At 59.6% G+C, this 15,437-nt stretch overlaps 2 protein-coding genes across 8 annotated transcripts; one reads left to right on the top strand and one right to left on the bottom strand.

Annotated features, from left to right (window-relative positions):
- Nucleotides 1–110: 110 nt before the first annotated feature.
- Nucleotides 111–5,592, bottom strand: GARIN5A (golgi associated RAB2 interactor 5A). 4 transcript variants are annotated; one of them, XM_082367749.1, is made up of 5 exons: nt 5,322–5,592; nt 5,028–5,146; nt 4,568–4,698; nt 1,329–1,609; nt 485–658 (listed from the first exon to the last, which is right to left on the bottom strand). In XM_082367749.1, the coding sequence occupies exons 1-5, from the start codon at nt 5,389–5,391 to the stop codon at nt 618–620; spliced, it is 642 nt and encodes a 213-aa protein (XP_082223875.1). In that variant the 5' UTR covers nt 5,392–5,592; the 3' UTR covers nt 485–617. The 4 variants fall into 4 exon arrangements, with proteins under 4 accessions (XP_082223874.1, XP_082223875.1, XP_082223873.1 ...); XM_082367748.1 differs by lacking the exon at nt 4,568–4,698 and having other exon boundaries at nt 111–658; XM_082367747.1 differs by lacking the exon at nt 485–658 and having other exon boundaries at nt 659–1,609; nt 5,349–5,592.
- Nucleotides 5,593–5,670: 78 nt separating this feature from the next.
- Nucleotides 5,671–12,673, top strand: EMC10 (ER membrane protein complex subunit 10). 4 transcript variants are annotated; one of them, XM_082367744.1, is made up of 8 exons: nt 5,671–5,847; nt 7,267–7,339; nt 8,178–8,299; nt 9,204–9,308; nt 9,627–9,808; nt 9,976–10,069; nt 11,195–11,281; nt 11,503–12,673. In XM_082367744.1, the coding sequence occupies exons 1-7, from the start codon at nt 5,734–5,736 to the stop codon at nt 11,279–11,281; spliced, it is 777 nt and encodes a 258-aa protein (XP_082223870.1). In that variant the 5' UTR covers nt 5,671–5,733; the 3' UTR covers nt 11,503–12,673. The 4 variants fall into 4 exon arrangements, with proteins under 4 accessions (XP_082223870.1, XP_082223868.1, XP_082223871.1 ...); XM_082367745.1 differs by having other exon boundaries at nt 5,674–5,847; nt 8,190–8,299; XM_082367742.1 differs by lacking the exon at nt 11,195–11,281 and having other exon boundaries at nt 5,672–5,847.
- The last annotated feature ends 2,764 nt before the right edge of the window (nt 12,674–15,437 follow it).

Consider the following 15,437-nt stretch of genomic DNA (forward strand, 5'->3'; position numbering starts at 1 on the left):
TCCTTCTTGAGTCTGTAGCCCCGCCTTCCTCCTCCTGTAGGGCTTAGTCACCTGGGGCTGGGTGATGGGGACAGCCAGGTTGGAATGGCAACCACGATGAGGCAGCCCTGATGAAACAGACCACATTGAGGCCGCCATCTGGGAACAGCTACTTTAGCGAGGCTACCGCGTTGCCGTGGCAACTACAAAATCACGGGTGGACCTGACACCCTGTGGAGGCAGCCCTGTTAGATGAGCTACTGTGAGTGGGGAGGAGGTGGGCTGGCTGCAGGGGCCAGATGCAGCGGGCAAAGAAGAACCAGAGGCCAGACTGGGGAGGGCTACTCTAGTGAGGTAGCCACGCTGGAAGGGTGGGCGCTGGGCCTCGGTGCTGGCCCCAGGAGCCAGACGCCATGAACAGAAGACTGCACTGGGGCAGTCTCACTGGAAGAGCTATTTCTGCCATGTTGAATCGGTGACGATGGGGAAACTGCTCGTGACCGGGTTGTTGGTTCTTAAGTGGCCGATCTTTATTAACTTTAATAATTCATCTGTCCGGCCCCGAGGTAGGGTACACTTTGATCTCTGGTCTTTTAGTGACCTCAAAAGAATGTTGGAGGAATCAGAGTCCCCAGAGTTCAGAGGTCTGTGGGTCCAGTCTGGCTTCCATGGCTTGAAGCTGGGTACAAGAGAGAGTTTGTCTCAGAGGCCTTGACTGCGGATGTATCTGCCGTTTGGGGGTGGGTGAGTGGGCACTTTGTACTTCCTGGGAAGGCCTGGGGAGCAGGGTGTCTCAAGAGGAAGAGGCCCCATAGGTTCCAGTGTCCCCACCTTCAAGGACTGGGGCATTTCCCCTCCCCAGGCCTTACACGGAACTGGCATCTTGTCTGGCTGACCCCACTCCTTCAGGGCCTGGGCACTCCCTCCCCAGATCCCACCATGCTAGGTCAAGGGGAGCGAGGCTGGGGTTGGGGGATGCCCAGTTAGGAAACCATCACCACCTTTGCTGGTGCGCCAAGGTCCTGCAGACCTTGCCCTGCTTTTGAGAGCCTCCTGCCCTCTGGGTACAGATGCCACACCCTGTCAGGACTTAGGAGTCTGGGCTCCTGGTCACCTCCACTCTCAGACACAGGCATCCAGGTCCCAGGCCCTCCTCCCTCAGACCCAGGGGTCCAGGCCCCCGGCCCCTCCTCCCTCAGACCCTGGGGTCCAGGCCCCCGGCCCCTCCTCCCTCAGACCCAGGAGCACAGGCCCCCAACCCCCTTCCTCCCTCAGACCCAGGAGTCCCGCCCCCAGCCCCGCCCACGTCCCTCTCCCCCCTCCTTGCAGCCCCGCCCTCCTCCGCTCACCTCCTCCGCTCACTTCCTCCTGCTCGGTCAGATCCTCGTCCTCGTCTTCCTCCTCGTCGTCCTCCAGCGCCGAGTACTCCTGCGTGAAGGGTACGGCTCCCTGGGCCGAATGGAAGCGCAGGCGGTAGAGCAGCCGCACCCACTGGCCGAACTCGCGGTCGCGGGTCTCCGGTGGGGCCCGTAGCTGCAGGTAGAAGGCGCGGCCGGTGTGGAACTTGACCTTGAGTTGCCAGCGGCTTTCGTCGTGGACGAAGAGCTGGACGAACTGCAAGGGGAACAGCCTGGCGGGCGGAAGGGGCGGCCTCAGCGTCTGATCCTCCCCGGCTCCGCAGCGCCCACCCCAGCGCCCCTCTCCCCGCCCGGAAGGATCCTTTTCCACTTTCTCTGCCTCTTGCATTTTATCCATCCCCAGTTTTCTTCCATACACAGAGCCCAGCCGTGTCTCCCGCTGGTCCTCCCTCCTAAACGCGAAACTCAGATTGCTGCTTACTTGAAATTTCCATTTGTATGTTGGATCGACATCGGACACATAAAATGTCCAACAGCCAAATTCCTGACCTTCCCCCAGCCCCGAAGCTGCTCCTCTTCGTCTTCCCCATCTTAACTACATCCTCCCACTTGCTCAGTCAGAAACCGTGGGAGTCGACTTTTTCACATTCTTAGCCAATCCTACCAAATCCTGATGGCTCCACCGTTAAAATGCAGTCACAGTCCGACGATTTCTAAGTCCCTCCACCAGCCGCCCCCGACCCCCCGCCGTCCAGCCACCGTAATTTCCCGCCTTTACCCCAGTCTGTTCCCATGCGGCCGCCAGAGGGCGCCAATCAACACCCGCGTTAGCTCAAATCCCTCCCCTGGCTCAGAGTAAAAGCAGAGTCCTCGCCTTGACTACAAGGCCCTTCGGGATCTGCCCCCTTTGTTCCCTCTCTGCCCTCCCCTCCCACCCACTCTCCTCGCTTACTCGGCTCCAGCCATACTGGTCTCACTGTCCCATAAACACCTGCCAGGCTTGGTCCTACCTCAGGACCTTTGCACAGGCCGTTCCCTCTGTCATCCTCCAGCCATCCCCATAGCTTGGCCCCTTCCTCTCTTAGAGAAGATCTGTTTACAACCTCCAGCCTATATACAACCACATTCGCCCTTGCAGACCTCCCCATGCCCACCCCCACGCCCCATCTGTCTCCACAGACCTCACCCACTGGACAAATTGACATCTGTCTGCTTTCCTAGTAGAAGGTGAACTTGAGGGCCGAGATTTTTGGTCCAATTTTGTTCAGTGCTGCTTCCGTAGTACCCAGAGCTGACCCATGGTCAGTGCTGAGTGAATGCTTGTGGAGTATCTGAATAAAGGAATTGCTCAGGCCCCCAGCCGGATTCAAGGTCCAACAAGGCAGTGGAGGAAACAATCCAGACAGGATGGGTAACTTGGCCCAGATCACACAGCAGGGATTTGAACCCAAGTCTTACCCATGTTCTTAACAACACTGGGTAGCCACATACCACCTCCCTCAGGCCCTGCAAGACTACCTCTAGAAACTGGTCTTACAGACACCCTCGCAGCCAAGCACATGGATGTCCCCTGCCTGCCACACTGGTTGTCACCCCAAGGCACAGGACACATCAGACTCCCTCAGTAGGAAACTCGATCTATTAGTATGTTCCCCAAATGGAAGAATAACAGCTGACATTTCCAGAGCGCATACTCTGTGCCAGGTGCTGTTCCAAGAGTTTTACAGACATTTACTTAGTTTATCCCCTGACAGCCCTGGAAGGTGGGCTCTCCTCTTATCCTCATGTTGCCGATGAGGAAACTGAGGCCCAGACGGGTAGGAAACTTGGCCAAAGACAGTGAAGAAGAGGTGAAGCCAGGATTTGAAACCAGGCCGTCTGAAGGCAGCCATTCGTTCAAGGACATTCCCTACTACATCATCACAGCAAGAGGCCGGATGCAAGCTAGGTGTCCAAGGGGACGGAGTTTGTTGAATTGTGTGTGTCCAAAAATGGATCTGTGTGTACTGGCACAGAATCACTAAGGGCTGGAAGCTGGTTAGAAGTGAGGGGCTGGGGGATGCGTCTTGAGGCTGAGTTGGCAGAGCAAGCTCAATGATTTTACTTCGATGGTATGTTTTCTCTGGGGCTGGGAGGGGAGAGTGCTGAAGGAGATGATGAGGGTCAAAGCCCCCCTCTCAGCACCATCCTTAGCATCCTTCCAACTGCAGGTTGTGACTCATATGGTGGGATACAATTAGCATTGAAAAGAAAAGCAAGATGGTAGAGAATGTCCCAGTACAAGGTTCCGGCATCAGGATACTCCTTTGTGAAAAGTCTTAAACTTATTCGGGGGGGGGGGATAAATAAAGGCTGTAAGTGGCATCAAGTTTGTTCAGGTCAGAATCAGATTCTACCACCAAATGAGTTACATCCAAAATTGCAGACAAAGGATTGTGTGCGTGCGTGCATGTGTGTGTATGTGACAATGTGACTCCATCCTTCCTTCCTTCCTTCCCTCCCTTCCCCCATCCCCCTTTCTTTCATTAACTGTGAGATGTAGCCCAAAAAGTGAAAGCCACCAGCAGAATGTTTCTGGAAATATACTCTATGCCTGTAAATGTCTTGGTATTTGCAGCTGGAGTTGGAGACAGGAGCCTAGGATGGAAGAAAGGTGTATTTTGTGCTATGTGTGTTTTGTACCTTGGAGTGTATTTGCATTACTTTTTCAATGAAAAAACCAAAGACCTGAAGGGGCATTGTGGAGTGTGGCCCAGGAGCTCCAGAATCGTGAGGTCAGCAATCCTGAGGAGCCCAAGGTTCTGATCCCAGGCCACCCCTGACCCACTGTGGGACCCAGGGCAAGTGGCTCCCCTCTCTGGGCCTCAGTTTTTCTTACGGATGGGCCTAAGGGGCCCCACCATATGACAGTAGGAGGTCAGAGAAGAGATGATGTGCATGGTCAAGGGGACGCCTGGCATGCAGTAAGTGCTGCATAAATGGTCATTCTCCTGATCCCTGCCAGGGTGTAGCTGAGGACAGTCCCCCTCATGTCTATCTATCCCTGATTCCTGGCCCCTGTGGATGGCCCTGTCCTTGTTCTCTTGGGTGGACAGTAGCCCAGAGAAGGCTAGCAGCCATTCATGGCTCCTGGCCCTGGAGGTCGTGTGGGTGAAAGGAGGTGCTGCAGGGGGCCTAGGATGCCCAGAGCTGGGGAGGAAGGCGGTCTAGGCTGGGTTGGGGGCAGTCACCCGAAGAGCTGCAGGCGTCCGTTCTCCTTGGCAGGGCCCGCCAGAAGCAACAGGTCTGGGAGTTCCAGGGCAGGACTGGAGGCTGCCACCCCCATGGTGACCTTGTTGGCAACTTCTCCTAACCGGGTCACCTGGGGCCAGGGGTCAGAGGTTAGAAGCCAGATAGATGGGGGGCGGGATTGGGGAGGGATCAGGAATTTTGGTAGGGTTAAGGGTCAGGAACCAAGTAAGTTAACCACCAAGATGGGGATCAGAGATCCTGGGGTCAGAGGTCAAGAGTCATATGGGTATGAAGTCAGGGAAAATGGACCGAGGGAATCAAAGGCCAGGGTTCATAGGGAAGCAGGAATTTCAGGAGATGGGCATCAGGGAGAGTGATCAGAAATAGGGCGAACAGAGGTTCCCCAAGTCAGGAGGCCGGGGCTCAGGCCTGGGCTCGGAGGGCCCTGGGGCTCCACACCTGCACGAAGTTGCTCTCAAAGATGGGTAAATCCCGCAGCTGGTCGAACTCGCCGCTCAGGAGATGGCGTTGCAGCCGTCCCAGCTGGCGCGTGGGACAGGCTGGAACCTGGGGGCGTTCTACATGGGCGGCAAAGTTCGCAGGTCAGTTCCAGGAGGCTGGGCCAAGGTCCCCGGGTCAGCCCCGCGCTGAGGGTAGAGGGTTCCCGGCTACCGGTCTCCGTATCGCAGGCTCCATCCCTCACCTGGTTCCCTCACCTGGTCCAACCCCTCCAGGCCCGGCTCCGCCTCTCACCTGCCATCCCACCTGGTCCCGCCTCACCTGCTCCACCAGGGGCCGAATTATGCTTGTGCCCCCGTTTCATCGCAACGTCCCGCCCCTTGTGGCGAGCGGAGGGAGGCGCCCACGGAGAAAATGGGGGGGCGGGGCCCCGGGGCTCTGTGACGTCACAACGCGACGGACCGGGTTTGACTGCGTCACGGAGGAGACGTCCGCGATTGTGGCGTCATCCAAGGGGCGGTGCCCGGAGGCCCGGATGGAGCGGCGCCCGCCCCGTGACGTCAGGCCCCGGTAGCGGGCGGGCGCTAGTGCGCAGACGCAAAGAGCCGGCGCAGGCGCACGGGCGACGGGATGTGGGCCGTTCCTCCCGGCGTGCTCCGCGGCGCCCGGCTCACTCCAGCCCCTTGGCTGGTGGGACGGGACCGAAATGGCCGCGCCCGGCGCTGGGGCGACTCGGCTGCTCCTGCTCTTGCTGATGGCGGCAGCAGCCCCCAGCCGGGCGCGGGGTAGTGGTTGCCGGTCCGGGGCCGCTGTGCGGGGGGTGAGTGCTTATTCGCTGTGCACATAGGGCGGGGTTGACGGAAATCGTGGGTCTCGGGCCTTTAGGTCGGTTAAGGTGGGAACGAAGTTGCGCAGGACCGAGAGGGAAGACGAGGTAAAAGAACCGTGGAAAGCGAGGCTGCAGTTCTGCGCATGCATGAGGCCGCACAACTGGGAGAAAGCGAGAGGATAGTTAGGAAGGCTCTAGCTCGTGAATATGCATAAGGGGGCGGGGCTCCTTGTGGGATTTTGCCATCCCCTCTCTGGGCCTTAGTGGGGTTTTTGTTTTTTTTAAAAATTTATTTATTTTTATTTATTATTTATTTTTGGCTGTGTTGGGTCTTCGTTTCTGTGCGAGGGCCTTCTCTAGTTGCGGCAAGCGGGGGCCACTCTTCATCGCGGTGCGCGGGCGTCTCACTATCGCGGCCTCTCTTGTTGCGGAGCACAGGCTCCAGACGCGCAGGCTCAGCAGTTGTGGCTCACGGGCCTAGTTGCTCCGCGGCATGTGGGATCTTCCCAGACCAGGGCTCGAACCCGTGTGCCCTGCATTGGCAGGCAGACTCTCAACCACTGCGCCGCCAGGGAAGCCCTGGGCCTTAGTTTTTCTTATGGATGGGCCTAAGGGGATCCCTAATGGGATCCCTAATCCCATTTTGGGATGGGACTTTGGCACCTGGGCGTTGGGTGCGGTGAAAACGAGGCTGCACCGAAAGAGAAGTTTGGGGCAAGAACTTCCTTAACGTTAGGACGCTAGGGATCCGCAGTCATGAATATGTTTCAGGAGGTGTGGCCCGGGTGGAATCCTGGCAAATCAGACGTCGGGGTGGCTAAAATTAAAGAGGCGTGGGGGGGGGGCTCTCGGAGGAGTTCCGCCTCCCGAATATGCATGAGTAGGGCGGGATCTTGAGCTCGCGGATTAAAATCTGGAACGAGGTAGCGCAGGCTTGAGGGCATAGAGAGGAGGATGCAGAGTTAGGAGAGATGTGGAGAGTTGGAGAAAAGGAAGGCATGGAATCTTGAATGTGCTTGAGAGGGGTGGAACTCCGGCGGCATCGTGGCTCTTGGGGCTGTGAAAGTGAAAACGAGGTCACTTGGATATTAGCTTGGGAAGGATGCCCTTTAACTCATGAATAGTTATGATGCTAGGTGTGAAAGTGACCTGGAGATAGTTGTCTTGGAAACGAGGTTCCGCTGGTTTGCAGGCTCTGGTTTTCTCTGGCCCGTCCAGATCATGAATTTTCATGAAATGGGCGGTTCACGGTGGAATAGTGGACAAGCGTCAGTGTTTGGATATGGGTATGAAAATAAGGCTCCTGCCGCAGCCTCCGGGTCTGTCTGTCCTGGGGTCCGCGGGTCCTGCCGGACTGAGGGCTCTGATGGTCCTTACCTGGGGCCCTCTCTATCTCTATCTGACCTGCAGGCGGGGGCAGAAGGTCGAGAGGGCGAGGGCTGCGGCGCCGTGGGGCTGCTGCTGGAGCACTCATTTGAGATCGGTGAGTCCAGCAACGTCCTGACCTGGACACTTACCCAGTGCCCTGTGTCAGGAACTCGGGTGCCACTCAACGTGGGACATGCCATCCATTCACTTATAGCTTTGCACTTGGGAGTGTGTTTGCATTACACTGGGGAGGTGGGAGGCGGCGGAGAACAGAAGCTCTGTCTTTGAATACTCCCATACCTGTAAGACAAATGCCAGTTTCAGAAAGGTCAGTATGGCAGTAATAACCTCAGAGCAGACTTTGACCAATTGCCCCATGCCCTGCCCTAGTGCTTAGATGTATTAACTCAAACATCTGTATTAACGCAGACTTCCTCAGCATAGTCAAGCAGAATAGGAGGTGTTAGGGATAACCCCATTTTCCAGAAGAGGAAACTGAGGCGCAGAGGGATACCAGACAAGCTCCTTTTACAAGTGAATGGCAGAGGTGGGACCTTTTCTAAAGCCCAGCTTAAACTGCCGCATTTCAGGCCTCCAGACTCCCAGAGCATAGATGTCAGTGTGGCCCAGGGGTTCTTAATCGAGTCTGAGGCCCCAAGCTCTGGGGGCACCTGTTTTAAACACTGAAGCTCGGACCCTCTGCAGACCTCCCCAGTCAGACCCTGGCATCTGCCCAAGAAAGCCCGGTGGTTGGGAGCTCCTGAGCTCTGCAGCCCCTGTATTCCACAGCTGGGGAAACTGAGGCCCACTTAAGTCACGTGAGCGACTCTGGGTCACCTGGCAAGGCAGAGGCAGGGCTTCAGAGACACGTGGGGCTGTCCCCAGTTTTTAAGTGGGAAAATGGGGGCTCGGGATGGGGAAGCGACCTGGTCACTGCGAAGGTTGACGTCCAGGCTCCCGCACAGATGACAGTGCCCACTTCCGGAAGCGGGGCTCGCTGCTCTGGAACCAGCAAGATGGCACTTTGTCTTTGTCGCAGCGGCAGCTCAGCGAGGAGGAGCGGGGCCAGCTCCGGGTGAGGACGGGACCCCCGGCTCTGCTGGGGCTGGGGGCACGTGCCTCAGAGCACAGCACGCGTACTTCGGGGCTTCTGCCCGAGCTGTTTCCTCTGCGCAGCTCACCCTCTTCCCCACAGTTTTCGTACGGTCAGCTCCTCTCCCTCTTCTAGATTCAGCCACGATGCTTCACACTTAGTGCAAGATTTGCTTGTGAGGAGAAAGGGATTCCCACGGTAGCCATGGTTAAGCAGGAGAACGTTACCTCTCCTGTCGCCCTGCTTTGTGGCCTCCTCAAGGGCTGGGTTCCCCTCAGGTCCGCCTGGGTCCTCCCTAGGGATGGTGTGGGGCTGGCGGGAGGTTCCAGGCAGCAAGGTAGAGGAAGGGAAGGAGGGCCAGAGGGAACAGCCGGCTCTGGGGGAAAGCTCGGGAAAGCTGCCACAATCCACTTCCACTCCGTCCCTTGGCCAGTTGGAGCTGCAAGGGAAGCTGGGGACGCAGGCTTTATTCTGGGCGGCTGCGGGCCCGTGGGTGCCAGCAGTGTGGGAGAGATCAGGCTGAGGCCCGCCCTGGTCAGCCTTCCTGCGTGGTGCCCGCGTGATTCCTGTCACAGTTGCCCACAGAGAGAACTAGCCGCTCACATAACCGGGGAGTTCGGGTGTGGGGCTGGACCCAGACCTGCGGGAAGTGTCCTCGGGACCTACTCTGTCGCTGGGCTGGCCTCTGCTCTCCTCGTGGTGGTCTCCCCCTGGGTGGGGCACCCAGTGGGAGGAGTCTTGGGCTTGGCTGGGCCAGGGAGTGGGGGATGCTGGCTGGGCGAGACTGGGGAAGGGCCCTCCTGGCTGTGGGCCCAGTGGGTGTCCAGACCAGGTGGGGGCTGGGCACTGTGCCTCTCACCACCACCCTCTCCTCTCCGCCCTGCAGGATGTGGCCGCGCTGAATGGCCTGTACCGTGTCCGGATTCCACGGCGGCCTGGGGCCCCTGACGGCCCAGAAGCCGGTGGCTATGTCTCCTCCTTTGTCCCCGCGGTGAGTCGGTGATGAGGTCAGCCCCCATCCTTGCTTTGCCCACCCGCTCTAGCCTGGGTTCTTAAATGCCCCAGCATTTAAGGACCTGGCCTTGCCCTCAAGGGTCTCCCGGGCTGGAGGGGGACAATCCAGTTGGTGGGCCCTAGGGAGGCCGTTGCTTCTGCCGGAGGTGGGCAGGGGGCCATGGAGGGCTTTGAAAGATGCTTCGGGGGCCCTGTGGGGTGGGGAAGGAGGCTTGGTCGGGGGTCTGGTGTGGGCGAGGCCTGGGCAGCAGCCCCTGCTGGCCTCCCTCCTCTCACCCCCCCCCTCCTCCCCCAGTGCTCCCTGGTAGAGTCGCACCTCTCGGACCAGCTGACCCTGCACGTGGACGTGGCCGGCAACGTGGTGGGAGTGTCGGTGGTGACGTACCCTGGAGGCTGCCGGGGCCACGAGGTGGAGGACGTGGACCTGGAGCTGTTCAACACCTCAGTGCAGCTGCAGCCGCCGGTCCCGGCGCCAGGGTGAGGAGCGGCTGCGGGGCGGCGGGCAGAGCCAGCCCTGTCCCCGGCTGGCCGGCCTTCCGCTGCCTCTCACTCCGGCCCCGCCCGCCCCTCCCCGCACCCTTCCAGGCTGCCGCGGGGGCTCCCGGGCCCTCATCCCCTCTCCTCCTTCTTCCCCCACCCTCCAGGCCCGAGACGGCAGCCTTCATCGAGCGCTTGGAGATGGAGCAGGCCCAGAAGGCCAAGAACCCCCAGGAGCAGAAGTCCTTTTTCGCGAAATATGTGAGTTCTGCCCGCCCCCGGCCGCTTCCCCCGCCCCGCCCCCGGCCGCTTCCCCCGCCCCGCCCCCGGCCGCTTCCCCCCGCCCCCGGCTCGCCCTCGCCCACGCTCCCCTCGCCCACGCTGAGCCCCCCCCTCGGCCCTGCTCCCCTCGCCCTCGGCCCTCCTCTGGGCCTCGTGTACGGCGGGCCTGCTTGGCTCCCCCGGCGTCTCTGCACGTCCTCCTGGCCCCTGGCCGGAGCCCCTGCCGCTGCCCCTGCCCGGAGCCCCTGCCCCTGCCGCTGCCCCTGCCCCTGCCAGCCTGTGCTGGTGCTCACGGGGCATCCGGTCTCCGCAAATGGCCGGCCCGGAGCTGGGCAGTGAGGGGGACTGGGGACAGCCCCTCGGGTGCCCGGGCGGGGGGCAGTGTCGGCCTTGCCTGTCGGGAGGGAGTGCGGTGAGGAGGGTGTGGTCACGGGAGGGGCGGGGTCCGAGCTCGGAGGAGGCTGGGACCAAGGTCTGGGGGAGAGGATGAGGCCTGACCCAGGCTGGGAGGCTGGGGCGTGGGGGGCACCCGGCAGAGCCCTCGAAGGAACGGGAGGTTTGGAAAGGAGGGAGCGGGTGGGCTCCGCCAGCCGGGCCGGGGGGTGGGTGGAGGGGCTGTGCCGGGCGGTGCCCGGGAGGCCGGGAGCCGGCAGCTGAGGGTGAGCCTGTGCTGCTGCTGGGGCAGCTCTTGAGGCCCGGGGCCCTTGGCGCCGGGGGTGCTGGCGGTTCTGGGGGCGCTGGCGGCTCTGGGGGCCCTTGGCGCCGGGGGCGCTGGCGGCTCTGGGGGCGCTGGTGGCGCTGGGGCTGGCGGATGTGGTCCCCCCACCAGGCAGGGGCGGGGGGCAGTGGAAGCCAGTGTGGCTGGGCCCTCGGGGCCTCGGGTCGGAGGCTGCTGAGCCTGACCGCGCTGGGCGCCGTGTCCGTGGGGCCTTGGTTAATGTGCCGGGAGCCCCTGATGTCAGGAGATGTCAGGAGAGCCGGGCTGCGGGGAAACTGAGGCCCAGAGAGGCCGAGAGCTCGCCCACCCCCGGCTCTGCCCTCCCTGATGGCCGCGGGACGCCACAGCCGCCACTGGCCCTGACCTGCGCCCCCCTCCCTCCTCAGTGGCACCTCATCCTGGGGGGGGCCGTGTTGCTCACAGCCCTGCGTCCTGCTGCCCCCGGGCTCGCACCGCCACCGCACGAGGCCTGAGTGAGGACTGAGCCCCCTCCCGCCTCCCCCGCCCCTGCACCCCGCCAGCCCTTCCCCAACCCGTAGTGGAGTAGGGGACCTGGGCCCCCTTCCCTCACTGCCTCCCCTCACGCCGGCCCCCGCCTTCCCCACCCTGGCCCGGACACTGCTCATTCTCCCCTCTCTTCTCTCTGTCTCCCTGTTTGTCCGTCTGTCCTTCTGCCATCCTGTCTGGCTCACAGTGGATGTACATCATTCCCGTGGTCCTGTTCCTCATGATGTCGGGAGCACCGGACGCCGGGGGCCAGGGCGGGGGCGGCGGCGGCGGCGGAGGTGGTGGCCGGTGAGGGGCCCAGGGCCCGTGAGTGCCCCGTCCTCTTTCGCTCAGCGGACACCCTTCCTGCCCAGCGTGCTTGTGTCCTTGGTCATCACAGGAAGGATTTGCCGGCCCCTCCTGTCTCCCCGTCGCATGAGGGTAGGAGAGCGCCCCCTCCCCAGGAGTCCCTTCCCTCTGGACCTTGGCGTTACTGGTGGCGGAAGGGCGGCGGGTTCTGGGCCCTGCTGCACCCCGCCCTCCCCTGTGGCCCCGCTGTAGCCCCAGAGGCTTCCCTTTGCCACAGGGTAGAGCCCAAGCTCCTGGTCCAGCTCTGACCTCACTTCTGGTTCCCCCCACTCCACCCCCTGAGGCCCTGCAGTTTGGGAACATGCCTAGTTCTCTCCAGCCTCTGTGCCTTTGTCGTGGTCTTCTCGCCCTGCCTGGCCAGGTTAGATGATACCCCTAACTTGTCTGACACTGGATTGGGACACTAGCCTCTTGTCTGTCTGCCCTTGAGGGCATCCTGGGGCTCCTCGCAGCCCACAGCTGGCACAGAGCATGGGGGGCTGGCCACGGGCGCCCCCTTTTCCATCCCTCCGTGCAGCCCTGTCCCCTGTTTTGGCCTGTATCTGCCCACGGCTGTGAGTGGGAGTTGAGAATTCCTGCCATCAGGATGCCAGGTCCTCCATAGGCTTCTGGGCTTGAAGAAGTGATGTTGAAAGTCAAAACAAACATTTAGTGGAGTCAGGGGCCAGATGATGTAAATAGAATCCCTTTCCTGGCCTGGGTATCTTCCCTGGGACTTTGCTGGGTCCTTGCTATCTATATCTCCTTCTCCTTTCGTCTATTTAAAAACATTGACAAGGCAACATATTGAAATAGGTAAACATTTTGGAAAGTTACAACTTGCAGCAGCCAGTGCAACTGTTGACTTGGCTAAGAGGCAGTCAGGATGTAGGAGCGCTGCCGAATTCCCCTGGTCACTGTGTGTGTTATTCAGAAACACCAAAAAATGGCTGCCATTGTCATGGTAACGGCTGCATCAGGCTCCACGGTGTCTGGGTAGCAGATTATTAAACGGTCTCCCAAACGTTCAACGTTCAGCTTGCCTCCTGCTTTATGTGGTTATAAATAGTGCGACATCGCGGGTCTGTCGCTGATCTGCCTCTGATGTGAGTTTGAATGACTTCCCGCAGACTCATGACTCGAAGTAGAATACCAAGGCAGATTAGAGATATTTTGTGAACAGGGAGAACAGCCCAGGAAGGTGTGCACTGGAGTCTTGTCTCCCTGATCACTTGATCATTTTAGTCCATTTGTTTTCCCTCCCGGAGTGTCTGTGCGGGCACCAACAAACAGGAACATGTGTTCTTTCCCCCTCTTTGTAGCAAAAGTAACATGTTCGAGGTTGTACACTGTCCCGTGCTTGCCACGTTCCTCCCGCGCCGTATCTTCTGCAGTTCTGTCCTTGCCCAGAGAGTGGCCTCGTCCTTCGTGTGCCACCAGAAAGGGACGTTGAGCTCATTCAGCCCGCCCTCCTCCAACTGACTTTCTCACGAAATGCACATGTGACCTAAATGCACACGTGACCTAAATGCACACGTGACCGTGGAGCACGGCAGCACTATTGGCATTTTCTGAGAACTCTTCTTGTCCTTTGCTCCGTGGCAGTATTTGTGTTTTTGAATTCCTCTCGTGATTCATCTGATATTGCTGAGACCTCCACGTGCCGCCTCTGTCCTCTGATGCCCTTGGACTCTGATCCTGCTGCACCTCTTCCCTGCAGCCCCATGGGAGCTCAGAGCCCACTCCCTGGGGCACCAGCCACGCCCCTCTGCACAGTGGCAAGCGGCCCGAGAGCCCCAAAGCCTCCCGCTGATTCACATTGCCTTGGTATTTTTTTAAAATTAATTTATTTTTTTAATCTTATTTTTATTTTTGGCTGCATTGGGTCTTTGTTGCTGCACGCAGGCTTTCTCTAGTTGCGGCCAGCGGGGGCTACTCTTCATTGTGGTGAGCGGGCTTCTCATTGCGGTGGCCTCTCTTGTTGTGGAGCATGGGCTCTAGTTGCGCGGGCCTCAGTAGTTGCAGCACGCGGGCTCAGTAGTTGTGGCTCGTGCGCTCTAGAGCGCAGGCTTAGAAGTTGTGGCGCATGGGCTTAGTTGCTCCGCAGTATGTGGGATCTTCCCGGACCAGGGGTCGAACCCATGTCCCCTGCATTGGCAGGCAGATTCTTAACCACTGCACCACCAGGGAAGTCCCCATTATGTTATTTTTTAGTGGCTCGAGCTTTGAGGTCTTTGTCAATCTGATTACATTATTTTTATTTATTTATTATTTATTTGGCTGTGCCGGGTCTTAGTTGCACACACGGGATGCGTAGTTGTGGCATTCGAGCTCTTAGTTGCAGCATGTGGGATCTAGTTCCCTGACCAGGGATCGAACCCAGGCCCCCTGCATTGGGAGCGCGGAGTCTTAGCCACTGGCCCACGAGAGGAGTCCCACATTCTTTTCTTCTTAGACTTTTTTTTTTTTTAAAGATTTATTTATTTATTTATTTATTTATTTTATTTATGGCTGTGTTGGGTCTTCGTTTCTGTGCGAGGGCTTTCTCTAGTTGCAGCAAGTGGGGGCCACTCTTCATCACGGTGCGCGGGCCTCTCACTATCGCGGCCTCTCTTGTTGCGGAGCACAGGCTCCAGACGCGCAGGCTCAGTAATTGTGGCTCACGGGCCTAGTTGCTCCGCGGCACGTGGGATCCTCCCAGACCAGGGCCCGAACCCGTGTCCCCTGCATTGGCAGGCAGATTCCCAAGCACTGCGCCACCAGGGAAGCCCTTAGACTTTTTTTGACGGCTCTCAAGCCAGCAGGGTTCCCCTGCATATTCTAGTCAGTGTCCGAGCTCGCGCAGGCTCCCTAGGGCTCTCTGCGGATTAAACTTCTCTTCTAATTCTTGCCCATCCCTGCAGAGCTCAGTCACTGTTTCTCTTTATTCATCAGGGTATCTGGGGATATAGCGCGCAACTCACAAGATCCAGTGGGATCCACAGAGAGGGCCCTCTGCTCACCTGTTCCCCTCGCGGGGGCAGCCTGAGCGTTCCATCTCCTGTGCCTTGCTCTGGAGCTGCTCCCTCCAGAAACAAGCAAATGTGTATGTACACAGGGTTTGCAGAAATATGTTGCCCTAGCCCCCCACCATCACCGCCTGACGTAAGTGGGAGAGGCTTCCATCTCTGATGTAGAGTGCGTCCTCATTCCACCACGTGGCTGGCTCAGAGTGGTTTCATTGGTCCCCTGTCGATGGACCTTTGGGTTTCAAGCAGTGCTGCAGGAATCCCCGTGTACCTGCATTATTCCCTGCACGTGTGCGTGTGTCTGCAGGACACACCCCCAGCTGGGGACCTCCTGGGGGAGGGTCTCACTGCCGCCCATCCACACTGGAGGTTCTGAACAGCCCCTCCTCCCTGGTGGCTCCCAAGGCCGTCTCCAGCCCAGACTCCCCTCCAGGTTCTCCTGACCCAAGGCTCCTTCCCCAGGATGTGCCTCAGGGACCACCGGGGAAGTTGGTGCCACCCAGGAATCCTTACCCCGTGAGTGGTGCCTCCAGCTACCCGGCCTCATGGACCAGAGTGCTGGTCTGCCCTGCCCACTGTTCCTCCCGGCCTTGTCCTTTCATCTCTGCCCTCGTGGCGCCAGCCCTGGCCTCGTCCTCTCCCACCTGTACTTCCTCCCTGGCCTCCCATGTGCCCCCTCCACTCCATCCCCCTCATGGAGGGCTTTCTGACCCCAGCGCTGCCCCCACTCCACTGCTCCCAGCCCTCCCATGGCTCCCCAGTGCCATCAGGGCAAAGTCCCAGCCCC

The sequence above is a fragment of the Balaenoptera borealis genome (assembly GCF_965194805.1).
Source record: "Balaenoptera borealis genome assembly, chromosome: 19".
Classification (NCBI taxonomy): domain Eukaryota; kingdom Metazoa; phylum Chordata; class Mammalia; order Artiodactyla; family Balaenopteridae; genus Balaenoptera; species Balaenoptera borealis.